The sequence below is a fragment of the Psammomys obesus genome, unplaced genomic scaffold, assembly GCF_907164565.1.
Source record: "Psammomys obesus unplaced genomic scaffold, mPsaObe1.curated_primary_1811, whole genome shotgun sequence".
Taxonomy (NCBI): Eukaryota; Metazoa; Chordata; class Mammalia; order Rodentia; family Muridae; genus Psammomys; species Psammomys obesus.
Window position 1 is genome coordinate 7063988 of NW_026585686.1, and position 14505 is coordinate 7078492.

General features: G+C 39.1%; 1 protein-coding gene across 4 annotated transcripts in view; it reads left to right on the top strand.

Annotated features, from left to right (window-relative positions):
- Mpdz (multiple PDZ domain crumbs cell polarity complex component) overlaps positions 1-14505 on the top strand; it is a 169500-nt gene that overhangs the window by 108285 nt on the left and 46710 nt on the right. For 2 of the 4 annotated variants that reach the window (XM_055629876.1, XM_055629885.1), the window contains exons 22-25: positions 1233-1431; positions 4389-4430; positions 8324-8428; positions 11122-11214. In XM_055629876.1, the coding sequence (XP_055485851.1) occupies positions 1233-1431; positions 4389-4430; positions 8324-8428; positions 11122-11214 (439 nt within the window). The remainder of the gene's footprint in view (positions 1-1232; positions 1432-4388; positions 4431-8323; positions 8429-11121; positions 11215-14505) is intronic. The other 2 variants (XM_055629895.1, XM_055629904.1) reach the window with 1 other exon arrangement.

Genomic DNA, 14505 nt, shown 5'->3' on the forward strand with positions numbered 1-14505 from the left:
TACAAACTGCTATTAAAAAATAGTCTGATGCTCTATGGTATTTTCTCTAAGAGAGCTTTTATCTTGAAAGATGGACCATATCAAATGGTCCAAATTACATTTGCTTCTATAGTGTTAACTGTTTTAATCTCTTATGTATTAAATGTGGAATATTTTATCTTTATTTTGCTAACATCTTAAATCACTTAAAAATTTTTTTATTATGGGCCAGCAAGATGACTCAGCAGGTAAAAATGCCTACCATGCAAGCTGGATGACCTAAGCTTAGTCCCCAGAAAGGATAGTGGGAAAAGAGAAGTGACCAAAAGTTGTCTTCTGTCAGCCACATGTACACCACGGCACATTCACACACACATCCACACACGCCACAAACACAACTATGACTGATCAAATCAACTTCAAACCTTTTTAGGAATTAAAATGTGATTCATATTCTTTTATCTATAAATCTGTAAGAGAATGTTGAATTCGAGTGAGTTTGAAAATCTTGTCTCAGATATGATAAACATAATGAAATCTACACACCTAAAGAAGATAATCAAGTAAGTGGACATGGGTGAAGATGATCAATCCTCATTTAGAAAGACAAATGGGATGTGCATTGAATGTATGACAGGAGTCTACCGCAAAAGGCATCTGAAAGACTCTACCTAGCAGTGTTTCAAAGCAGACACTAAGACTCATAACCAAACCATGGCAGAGTGCAGGGAATCATATGAAAGAAGGGGAGTTAGTATGATATGGAAAGGATAGGAGCTCTACAAGTACCAAATATATCCGGGCACAGGGCCTTTTCTGAGACTGACACTCAACCAAGGACCATCTATGGATATAACATAGAACATCTGCTCGGATGTGGCCCGTGGTAGCTCAGTAACCAAGTAGTTTTCCAAAGCAAGGGGAACAAGGACTATTTCTAACAGGATCTCAAGGGCAGGCTCTTTGACCTCCCCCCCCCCCCAGGGGAGGAGCAGTCCTGCTAGGCCACAGAGGAGGACTTTGCAGCCAGCCTTGAAGATACCTGATAAAACAGGGTCAAATGAAAGGGGAGGAGGTCGTCCCCAATCAGTGGACTTGGAAAGGGGCAGGGAGGAGACCAGGGAGGGAGTTGGGGAGGGGGAGGGAATGAGGGAGCGGGATACAGCTGGGACACAGATTTAACAAATTGTAACTAAAAAGAAAAAAAAAAAATCTTGTCTCTGGTCCTTGTCAGCATATTTTTCTTCCTGTAGGAATGACAGTAAGTGCTAATAAAGATGGCCTGGGAGTGATTGTTCGAAGCATTATTCATGGAGGTGCCATTAGTAGAGATGGCCGGATTGCAGTTGGTGACTGCATTTTATCCATTAATGAAGAATCAACCATCAGTTTAACCAATGCTCAGGCACGGGCCATGCTGAGAAGACATGCTCTAATTGGACCTGACATAAAGTAAGTGTCACCTGGACCCATTTGTTCTGGAGAATTAATGAATTTCATCTTGTTAATAAGTATATATTTCTATTTGATGCACAGAGTTATCATGTTTATTTCATGTAAATTAGTCTATACTTTATTTATGATCACTTTTTGTAATTAATTACACTTTATTCACTTTGTATCCCTATGATCATTCGTGATATTGGATAAAGTCTTGCCAAGGTTGATTTTGCTAACAGTGTGATGTTATATTTGATTTTGCTTCTCTGACGTTTCTCTGAGAAGCCTAGCTGTGAGAGATATCCCATGTTTCAGACATCTTATAATCACACACAGTCTCATGTTGACTTAGTATAAAGAAGCATGTACTGCTGTTGTACCCCCATAAGAATCCTAGAACTGCACCAGTTCTTTAAAGTGCCAGTCATGAAGGGGGCTAAAGAGTACAAGACCTGTCTGAACTACCCTTAGCTTTCCTGAGCTCCCTTGTGCCCATGGAGAGTCACTGATCTGGGTGCTGACTTCTGCTTATAGGTCCTGTTGCTCATTTTGCCAGGAAGTGCTTGAATTTTCCTATAAGTCTATAATGTTCTATACATCATGTGTATATATGTACACACACACACACACACACACACACACACACGCACACAGTTTAGATTTTTTTTCTCGTTAGATGTTCTTTGAGCCAACATAAAATACAGCTCAGGCTTTATTGTCAAACCTCACCAATGTGGCTCTCCCTTCTGACATTTATCATTGATTATTTGTACTTATTGTACAAGGGATCAAGGCATAAATCAGAGCTTGGGAAGACTGCTTACCTTAAATTGGTAGTGTGAGGTTACTTTTGTATATTTTTCAAATGGCATTTGTTGGCAGAATAAGCACTGTTAAAGCATACTGACCATGTGGTTTTTACTCTGCCATATATAAACCGTAAACATGTCCCATTGCCAGGAGCTCCTGCTTTTGACTTAATAGTAAAGTGGATCTTCAAATCATGTGGCCATTTCTTAATTATCTTTTAATGATAAGAGTACAGGGAAACATCATTTTAAAAGTCAGTACTTGTGCTATACAAGTGGAGCGACTTCTCAGTTTGTTTCTTGTTGCCTGTGGCCAGTCTTTATTTTGCCTAAAAGTAAATGATACAGATAACATGGAAATGGTTTGTTGCAGGATGACTGGGCATGGTATGAAATGCAGATAGTCTGGTAACTCAGCGTTCAGCTGTTGTTCAGGGTTACTCCTGTTGGGCACATGAAGCATCAGAAGCCATACTTGGTGCTGGACTTCCCCTTCAACCGCATCCGCAAAGCGTAGATTCTGTATTACTTAATTGGAGAGAGTTTTGAATAGATTTAAAGTCAAAACACTCCTTCTCCATTTCTTAATGATTTGTATTGTGTCTCTTACCAATCTAGCCAGGAACCCCCAATTCCCTGAGACCAGCAACTTTCTTACAACTGAAAGATAACTAGAGGGCTAACTCACTGAGCATGGCTATCACATCTCAGAAGTCAAAGCACACTGTGACATTTATATGTAAAGCAGGGAGAAAAAAATCTGTCCTCTTCTGAAATTAGTCAGTCTTATACTCTCTCTCACATACTCTCTCACACCAGTATTTATCTCACACACATCCTAGTCAGTCTTCCTCACACACACATTAGTCTTTCACTCTCCCCTCTCTTACACACACACATACAATTAGTATTTCTCATACACTAGTCAGTCTTAGATACACACACACACACACACACACACACACACACACACACACCAGTATTTCTTACATACAACACTGGCTAATCTTTCTCACACACACCAGACATGCTAGACAGTCTCTTATATACAGTCTTAACACACAAACACATGTGCACACTCCAACATGCACATAAAAAATACCATTTCTTCTTAAAGGGCCACTACTGCTAACTCAGATGACTGTATGTGGTCTTGCCGAATAAATGGTAGAAATTAAATTCATTCTCCTACAGTCCTTTTTCAGAAACATAACACGTTATGTGAATCACCCTGAGCAGGGCTGTTGAGCAGGGTTCTTTGGGTTTTCTGTGAAGTGCTTTTGGCTCTGTCCCCCTTGGGTCACTTCCATTTCATGAAAAGGGGATTTTTTTAAATTACCCTGAGGTCATTGTGGCCATTTTCCCAAAGGGAAGTCCAGTTATTCTTTTCTTCTGAATGGAACCATATCACCACCTCTGACCAATTCATCTCTGTAGTTACTGCCTGGCTCTAAGCTCTATCTAGTCTTTTCCTATATTGCTTATTAATGGGGAGTGATGGAAACTGTGTAAAAACAAATAAATAAATAGCACTGGCTCAGCTACACAATTGCCTGATCATAGGGAAAGGATTGCTTGTGAGACATTGTGTGTGTTCCTTTTCCTCCCACTGATAGATAACTATGAAGTTTGTGTGCATTTATGCATGCCTAAGTGATGATTTGAGTTTCCAGAGTTCAAGAACAGCCAGTTAAGTTGTGGGCCTCCTTGTTTCCCATGGAAAGCCAGATGTGAAGCCTCACCAGAATGCATTCTGTTTCTTTTCACTCTACCTTGCCAGGAGCTCTTACACATTACTGTAATAATAGCCAGGGTTTTGTGCTTAGCAGCAGCTGCTTATAACATCTGCCAGATAATTACTGAGCTGAATCAGAATTCACCTGCCTTAACCCAACGTGTGGGATGAATTCCTGATCAAGGAATAAAAGATTGATTGCAGTTACATTTTTCCATGCTTGTTAATAATCACCGCTATAGACACCAGGAAAGAGCAGATGCTTTTCTGGGGGAGGTGTAGATGAGCGGGAGGTGGAAAGGGGGGAAATACCCAGGAGCATCCACTTTTAACTACATATGTATGCGTCTCACATTCAGCACAAGACAGTGACATTTGTTAACACCATTGTAAAAAGATGCCGCGGCGTATGCTTCACATTCTAGATTCTCCGCAGCACCTGCTGATGATCGAGCCCCCTTTTATGTGTGAGTATCAGTGACTCAAAAGCTCATTATGGCTGTGTGTTACAACTTGTCTGTGAAAACCATTTCATGCTTTTGTAACATCGCAGTGCAGGAATAGATCCATATTAGATTCAGTGTGTGCAGTTTGGCTTTTTTCTTCATTTATAAGAGAGCATCAATTCCAGCAGAGCTATGCAATTGCTACATTTTCACGTTGCAGTGATGGTGAACTCATTTGAAAATCCTGTTTTCCAGCCACTAAGCTTCCAGGCTCTGTTGTGAGGCTGATCCTGTCTGCATGTGCAGGCGTGGTACCCGGATTTGTAGCTTTTGTCACATGTCAGCATCACTAAAGTGAATTTCCTTTCCTTCACCATATGTGTAACCAGATGTTAGTTTACATAGAAGGTTTTAATGCAGTTCCCAAATAATCTGCTTCCCTGTGTTACAGCAGCTTGTCATTCAGCTTAGCTGTTTTCTGGTTTATATGGAAGTTTTGTGGGCTCTGTGATTGGCTGTGTGCTGGAACTGCTCTGCATGTGCTGTTCCATTGTGGGATACCTCTTCTGGTGGCCCCTGTCAATGTTGGGACAAATGACCATAGAGGTGTCTCAACCGAATAGCAAACAAATATTTATTAAGCCCTCATTTATTACCCTCTGATGGAAGTAAATCAGCAAATACAGGTGACAGCTCTTCAGTCCTACTTGAGGTTTCAAGATGGCTAATAAACAAAATAGGCAGTGCTTGTTACTAGTATTATTGCTTTCATGCCCTACGTTGCCCACATATTTTCTCTTGGTTTTCACCTAAGGGTTTATGTATATGAGTTCTCACAAGTTTAGGTTTTCTAAAATTCTTTCAAAATTATCCTGTTACCATTTAGATGATATACTAATATTTATGTAATATTATTACATAATATATACTACTACACAGTTTTGCCTTGTAAAATTTGAAAAGAAAACAGCAAATCTACTATTCAGCATTTTTGTAACACCCTAAAGGTTTTTATTTTTCTTTGTTTTCAGTAGATGAATAAATTAAGCTGGGCCAGTGAAAAGGCAGTGCTTTAACACTGCTTAAGAGAATTTCCCTAACCAGTGTTTTTTGCTCAAAGTTTGGTTCTTAGGGTAGAAATTTCACTAGGAGATTCCCAGGGGGAGTTGAGTATTCTTTTGGTGGGCTGGCTGTGGTATAGCGAGCTGTGTTGTGAAAAAAATCCTGCCTCACTGTCTATGGTAGTGTTTAACTTATAGCTGCCCCGTAAAAGATGGCACACTTGTGGTTGAGTGTTTGGAGTATCAGCAATGTTGGCTCCCATAAGAGCACCTCAAACCCAGAAGACTGCACTTTGGAGACAAGGGTGAACATCTTTATGTATCATCAGTGGAGCTGAAATATATTGTCCTAACTGCAAAGCAGTGGATCAGAGAATCTATCTTTTTTAAATTTTATTTATTTTTAATAAATTACATTTTATTCACTTTGTATCCCAGTTGTAGCCCCCTCCCTCATCCACTCCCAATCCCACCCTCCCTCCCTCATCTTCTCCCATGCCCCTCTCCCAGTCCACTGATAGAGGAGGTCCTCCTCCCCTTCCCTCTAACCCTAGCCTATCAGGTATCATCAGGTCTGGCTGCATTGTCTTCCTCTGTGGCCTGGCAAGACTGCTCCCCCATCAGGGGTAGGTGATCAAAGAGCCAGCCACTGAGTTCATGTCAGAGACAGTCCCTGTTCCCATTACTAGGGATTCTACTTGGAGGCTGAACTGTCATGGGCTACATCTGTGCAGGGGTTCTAGGTTATCTCCACATGGTCCTCAGTTTGAGTTTCATTCTCAGAAAAGACCCCTGTGCCCAGATTTTTTGGTTGTGTTGCCCTCCTTGTGGAGCTCCTGTCCCCTCCAGTTCTTCCTATATTCCCCTTCTTTCATAAGATTCCCTACACTCTGCCCAAAGTTTGGCTATGTGGCTCAGCATCTGCTTTGATACCTTGTTGGGTAGAGTCTTTCAGAGTCCCTCTGTGGTTGGCTCCTGTCCTCTTTTCTCCCTCTTCCGATGTCTGTCCCATTTGCCTTTCTGAGAGGATTGGAATATCAAATGGCAGAGAAACAATTAAAGAAATGTTCAACATCCTTAGTCATCAGGGAAATGCAAATCAAAACAACCCTGAGATTTCACCTTACAACCATCAGAATGGCTAAGATCAAAAACTCAAGTGACAACACATGCTGGAGAGGATGTGGAAAAAGAGGAACCCTCCTCCATTGCTGGTGGGAATGTGAACTTGTACAACCATTTTGGAACTCAATCTGACGCTTTCTCAGACAATTAGAAATAGTGCTTCCTCAAGATCCAGCTCTACCACTCCTAGGCATATATCCAAAATACGCTCAACTATGCAACAAGGACATTTGCTCAACCACGTTCGTAGCAGCTTTATTTGTAATAGCCAGGATCTGGAAACAACCCATATGTTTCTCAAGTGAGGAATGTATACAGAAATTGTGGTACTTTTATATAATGGAATACTACTTAGCAATTAAAAACAAGGAAATCATGAAATTTACAGGGAAATGGTGGGAACTAGACAAGGTCATCCTGAGTGAGCTATCTCAGAAGCGGAAAGACACACATGGTATATACTCACTTACAAGTAGATATTAGACATATAATATAGGATAAACATACTAAAATCTGTACACCTAAAGAAGCTAAGCAAGAAGGAAGACCCTGGGTAAGATGATCAATCTTCACTCAGAGAACTTATCTTAATGTATATGTTATTGGTTTAAGAATCATTATGATTTCTATATTGAGTGTGTTTTATACATACTCTCTTTCATAATTGCACAAACATGTCTGCCCTACTGACTTCAAGTAAGTATTTCTCTGAGTACTGACTAATTTGAGGATCTTGACCAACCTATTTAACAAATTTTACCAGCGGTGTAACTAGCCTTACAGAATAGTGGCAAATCTGAACTTGGCTGTGTTGATTTCTAAGCTCACGGCTATGTTTTACATCCTAAGAAATGTCTTCTAAATGATGAACACCAGTTACTTGTTCAATTTATGAGTTTACTTTGAAGTGAAATAGTTGGATTTCTTTGAGAAAAAAAAAGTAAAGAAGTTGGTACACATTAATGAATCTTTCTTTCCTTAACCTTAAGTATGATAGCTTCAGGCTTTAGTCTTTTAAGTTTCTAATTTAGTGAATTCTATTTCACTAAATTATTGATTGTGCTAATTAATGAGAACACTTAACCATTTATTATGAGCAACAATAAGTTTCAGATATTTAGTGTTTAATAAAGTACACCTAATTTATCTCTGCTAGGCGATCTAAATATGACAGAAAATATTAACTGGGATATTTATTTACTTACATATTTATTTTGTGGTACTAGTGATGAACCTAGGCCCCAGGCAAGATAAGCAAACATTACGCAATTGAGCTATAACTGTAGTCCCATTCATTCATTTATGCATCCATCTATCCATTCATCATTGTAGTAAATGGATCACACTCAGAGCTTTTAACATGCAAATATTCTGCTCCTGAACTGCCTCCCTAGCTCTCTTATCAAATTTTAGAGTTTCCTAATCTAAAAAAAAAATTACATTAGCTTTCTTGTTTGGAGAAATGAATAATCCTTTTTCTCTCCCTGTATGATTGTTACTACATTACTAGTTTTCTCAGTAGCATTTACAATTTTAATTTCAGTTGTTGTGTTTGCATGTAGAGTATTTTGTCTGTTGAAATTCAAACTGTCTGTTGAATGTGCTCATTCCAAATATCATATGAAGTCTAGACATGATGGGCAATATGACTTTTTTCTGTGTTTAAGAGGCTTCTATAATAGACAAAACTCTGTTCCTTTTGCTTTCATGGATTATGTTTATTTCTAGAATTACTTATGTGCCTGCAAAACATTTGGAAGAGTTCAGAGTAAGCTTTGGTCAACAATCTGAAGGAATAATGGCACTGGACATTTTTTCTTCATATACTGGCAGGTGAGTAGATAAATCTTACTACAATAAATGACACAGAAGATTATAAAAAATTTGTTTCCCTTTGTCTCAGTTTCTCAAGTAGTTACTATTTGGAATTGAAAATTTGGGATATATATGAATTTTCAGATCAATAAGTTAAAATAATCTTTCATTCACCTACCTGCTATAGCACTTTAACATTAAGTTTTTGTAATTCTCCACAGCTAGGAATATTATTTCATTAATTACCTAGACAGCATATTTTTCATGGTTTTATATAATATTTTTACTTTTCCTAGAAATATCAAACAACTCAATCAGAAAGATTTTTTTAACAAATATACTTCTTCTATTTGGAGACTCATAGGCTAAGACTCGAAGTACATAGGGACCGTAGGAAACAGTGCTTAACTTTTAAAGGCTCTTATTATACAGTATGTTGAGAACATTTAAATAATGGAGTTTTCTTCACTTTACAAAAAGACAGAATCGGGGCTTGGTGATAATACTGACTGAGTTCACAGCAGGAGAGAAAGTCAGAATGCTTTCTCTGAAGGTGTGTACTGTTCTCTGTGGGTTGCTGGTTGTAGTTACACTGACAGTTGGATACCAGATTTCTCTGAAGCATGCTGCAGAGCATAGAGCCTCACCAACATTTGGAGGCCTTCTCAGAAAAGTCCTAACTCTACAGAGGGTGTCAGAACGCCCTGGTTCCCAGTGGCCCTGAAGGAATTATGACATAGCACCATTGCTTCCTTTGCAAATTATACAAGGCCACGGTGTGCAGATAGTAGTTGGGAATAGAAAATCATGATCTGTGATTAATAAACAAAAAGAAAAGAAAGATGATTGTAGTTTTTTGGTCCTCATGATATTTGTGGCAGGGTTACCGCACTACGTACACAAGTTGGCCCAAGTGCACGTCAGACGTCTTATCTCAGGCATTGTAGCATGGGTTGTTCGTAATTTCCCAGTGTTTCCTGGAAAAACTGTCTTTCTTCTGTCCAAATGGAGGACCAGTAAATACCTCAGTAAGTTCATGGGATCTAAAACATTCCAAAGTTTTAGAAAGAAAGAGCTGTCTTCATTGCTGTTCTTCACTGTCAGCACAGAGGAAAATGGCCTTGGTTTTTTATTGTAGTGATTAGCTGCTTCATCACAGAGAAAGCATATTTGTTATTAACAATGGGGTGCTTACAAAAAGCAGTTTGCATCTTATGGGGGAGGAATCTGCAGCAGCAAGAGCTTAACTTCCTGGAGTCCCACAGCTAGTTTCAAAGCCAAGCTTAGAATGTAGTAAGTCAGACTTTTAAGATCTTGACCATTTACTCAAAGGAAGATTACACAAGTCCATAGAACAAAGAAACATTATGGCACAGAGAGTAAGTGCTAGGTGTCCGCAGATTCAGTCTTACTGTTTTACACTGTGGCGTTGTCCCAGTAACTCTACTGGCACTTAGATGTGGGTGCAGGTAATGGTTATAGCTATAGAAATGTTTGATTGACAACACTTAAGTCACAGGGAGAAAGCAATTAAATACTTGCTTGGCTACTTGAGTGGAGGAAGAAAAGGCTTGTTCTATTTTGCTCTAGAGTAACTGACATTGGAGCTTCTGAAACCACATGCTAAGCTAGAGAACAAATACAAGACACATTTAGAGACATATGAAGGATTCAACACTCTAAAGTCACTTGAAGAAACTGGGGTCTGTAGATGAAAGGATTAAGACTGTCTTCTAGCTCAGATGTCAGGTATGCAGTACTGCATGGCCAATACTGCTTTTGCATAGCTTGTGTGTAGATATCCTTGCCAAAGACACAGGGCAGAGAAACCTATGGCTGTCAGTAGAGGCTACAGCAGCTGCTCACATTCTCACTCTTTCTTCTAAACCTGCATTTCTCTTCATCTCCTTCCTATCTTCTTGGCTTTTGTTCTCTGGGTAAGGGCTTCATTTGAACTCTTTTTCATTTGGTTCCTTGTTATCACTTTTATAAATCACCTCCTAGAACTGCTGCTGTGTGTTCTGGGCTACTGTCCGGTTTAGACTCTAAAAGCACAGCTTGTCCAAGATCTGTCCTCTTTAGTTTACATAAAGGGGGACTTCAAGTACAAAGCAGCTAGTAGTTCCTGTAGCAGGTAAATTACATTTTAACAATGTTTAATCAATGTTCAGGTCAAAGAAAAGGATCTTCATAGAGAACCTGGACACGGCTTGTGAGCACTGTGAATCATGTTGAAGTGCAGATCCACTGGGTCACCTGACATTCGTCTTAAATGTGAAGATCATATAATCTGAATGAGTTCAGGGTTCCTATCAGTGAAGAATGGCTATAATTTGAATCCATGTTTTCTTTAGCCTTTTTAGCTCTATAAAGTCAACTGATGGTGAATTCTTTCATCAGAGAAATAATTTCTGAATATTTTTCTTTTAGAATACCAGTGTTTGTTGAAATATCCCCATTCCTTGCCTTTATTCTTCCACGTTTTGTCAGCAGATGGACCAGGCAGGACTTTGTGTTCAGCAGCTTCTTGAGACTTTTGTGTACAGCTGTCTCTAGAGTGAGGTTGTTCGGTTAGGTTTTTCTTTCCCCGTGCTGGGAAATGTTAGAAACTTGTAAGTAGGTACAATGAAAATTCAGACAGCTCTGCTTTTTTAGCTTGCCTGTTTAAGACAGTGTTACTCCAAATTCTCACTATATGTTTCCTTAACCAGAGACATGCCAGAACTACCAGAGCGAGAAGAAGGAGAAGGGGAAGAAAGTGAACTGCAGAGTGCAGCCTACAGCAGCTGGAGTCAGCCTCTGCGGTAAGGACTGCTTCAGTGTTCGGCCCGTTCAGTGGGTCTGTATGCTTAGAGAGATAGAGAGGAAGGCTGTATGGTCACACACTGTCCTGTAGATTGCTTCTTCTGACACCAGACACTTTTTTTTAAAAAGCAGTGTTAACTCTTTATTTCTTCATATGTACATTAGAGAAAATAATGTTTATCATACAGGGTTAAAACTAACTTATATGCAAGGATTTGTAGCAGACTAATGACAATTATCTAGAGGAAAGTATGCATAGGTAGTTGGAATAAATAAGTTCTGAACAGTTTTGGGTACAGTGCCAAATGTTTGTTTACATTTTAACATTATGCTTATATACATATTTACATTTAAAATTGTATATATTAGCATATACACACATATATTAACTGTAAGTATGAAAGAGAGACAGAAATGTGAGCAGGAAACTTTGCTCTCACAAGCTGAGTTTGTTCAAAGCCTTACATATGGTTCTTGTGCAGCAAAGAAGAGTGACCTTGCCTATGCCAGGTTATAACACTGTAACATGAGGACATGCTAACATGTTCTCGCTGAGTTAAGTCAGCTTCTGTGTAATGGGGTTCACTGAGGCTTGGGTATGGACCCAGAAACAAAGTTGATAATTTGTATAACCAAGAATTAAGTCTAAGATATAAATTGTGCCTCCGGGTAAGATAAGACTGTCTTTGGTCAGGCAAGATCTAGAGATATGTGAAGCAAAGAACAATGTAGGATATTAAATATCAGTAATCATGGTTTAGCCCCTCAAGCTGTTTGAAAATTAACCATTACCACGGAGCCATGCATTGTGAAGTTGCCTGTTCACAAGTGAGATTTAACCTATAGCAATATTTTTCAAAATGTAGAAAAGACTATTTTATGTCATTTCAGAGAAACCAAACATCTCCCTAACAAGAGTTTTCAGTTTTAATTTCTTCAATAGCCAATTAGCTTGCTGCTTCTCTACAGCATTATCCACATTGAGAATAGGATATATGTGAAAGCTTTTCATTTGTATAATGGGATTAGCTGTGGAATCTTTTAAATTTGGAAGAGGGATCAGTAAGTTCTGCCTCTAAACAGCCCCAACATGGCAGGGGGCAGTCCTCAGTAAGTACCCGGTCCAGGCTGTGTGTTTGTCACAAGTAGCTAAACAAAAGGAAGCAGTCTAGAGAAGAAGATGCACGTATCCCTGGGTCTGGAAAGTTTGTATGCTCTGCTCTTCCAGTCTCGTCTTTACATCAGCCTAAGAATTCCCTCTGTGGTGATGATTTACACAGAGGCTTTCAGTATTAGTGTAGAGAAGCACTAAACCACTCCAAGGACTGTCCATAGGTGATGAAGAAGAAGCAGACCAGCGCAGCCAGAGCTTTCTGGAAACAAGGGCTCACTTCCCAGCACTGGAAACAAAGTCATCAAGGACTTGTGTTGAAATAGAGGACACTTGTTAGCTAAGTGTTAAGGATTGTAAAATGGGACTGATGAATGGGCTCAGCAGTAAAGACTCTCAAGCCAAGTTGACCTGGTTAATCTGAGTTCAATTCTCAGACCTTACAAAAGGAGGAAAGGGAGAATCAACTCCACAAAGTTGTCCTCTGACTTCCACATGCATTCCATGGCATGGGTGCTTCTGCACATACATCGTATATACACAATCATTTTATAAAATTCAGGTTTTGAAACAGGCATAAATAGATTAGATTTTTGTTAGTGATTTCCATGTGTATTATTTCTCTTGCTTGCTTACATTTTTTTTTGTCTTGTGCTTTGGAGATCTGCGTCATACTGCTACTTAAAGATCTGATTCAGGCCATAGGTAATACTTGAGTGGCTAATAGTGCAATTACACCAATTCTGTGCAGCGAATGTGTATATTTTTAATGTATGTGCATGAGATCTTATCTAGGATATGTATGTATATATTCAGAAGTAGAATTACTGGCTTATAGACTTATATGTACTTTAAAATATTATTTGAAGTTACTTTTAATGGTGATCATAGAAGTTTGCACTTCTATTTCAATACATGAATTTTCTCCAAGTGACATGTGTGACCTTTTTAAAGCGTTCTATCAACAGATGGAAAATGACACTGTGTAGATTTGTTGAGGTGGATGCCATTTGCTCAGTTGTCATGTGGATAGAATGATATACTTCCTGCTATTCCTGTGGAGATCACCACCACCACCATGACGACCACCACCACCATCATCATCACCCTCTCATCATCATTATCATAGATTTATTTGTTGCTTACTCTGCCAAAGCATTCATTTTGCAGCTATATATTAAGTAATTAATTCCTCGTAAGACCATTTTATTAGAGACTCTTATTGGTTCCATTTCACAGCTGAGATAAGTGAGACAAAGAGACTAAGTAGGTTGCCTAGTGTCATGTAATTAAATAGCAGAAAAGCAGGGCAGGGACTCTGCTCACGCAACCCAGATGTCTGGTCCCAGAGCCAGCTCATGCTCCACAAAGTGTTCCTTTCCAGATGTCCTTCTTTCCCAGAGATAGCCACCATGTTTGTCTAAGGACCGATCAGCCTAGCTTCTCGCCTCTAATCATTTGGCTGTACTCTGCATTGTTTAAGGATTCACAGACCGTACATCACAACAGGCTGTTTAAACCTCGCAACCTGCTAGAGTGCCCAGTGCTGTTTGTCAAAGTTCCTGAATCCGTAATTCTCCCTTTCATGGTGAATCAAGGTCTAAAGAATCTCTACCTTCTAAGCTTGATAGGAGGACTAAGTTTAAAATAATGCAGCTCCCTGGAAGAATGGGATTGGGACACCTAACCCTTATTATAGTTTGCTACTCATGTCACTCCAGGAATTGTTTCTAACTCACAGTTGGCAGTGAGCAGTCTTGGGGGACATTTCCTATCATTCATTTTTAAATTTTTCTAAGAGCTCAAGGGTCCTATCTGGCTTTTAAAATATATGCATACATTGGCTGCATTTCTTTGTTTTACAGTTTACTGTAAAAACTGCTTTAAGAAATGGCAAAGAGGGACTGAGTACCCTCCTCTTCCCTCTGCATGGGCACAGGCATATACATTTACATATACATATGTGTATACCTCAAACTGACACATGCACATGTGAGCATATACATACAGGCACACACATATACAGTAAATGTAAAAATAGAAAAGGACATTGGTTCTTTGATTTAATAGACTTCCTAGAGGGAAAATATTGAATAATATTTTAGGTTGTTATAGTCACAGAAATTATTGTTCAACCTCTTTCAACTAATTCCTTCCAACTAAACAGATGAGCTTTCTA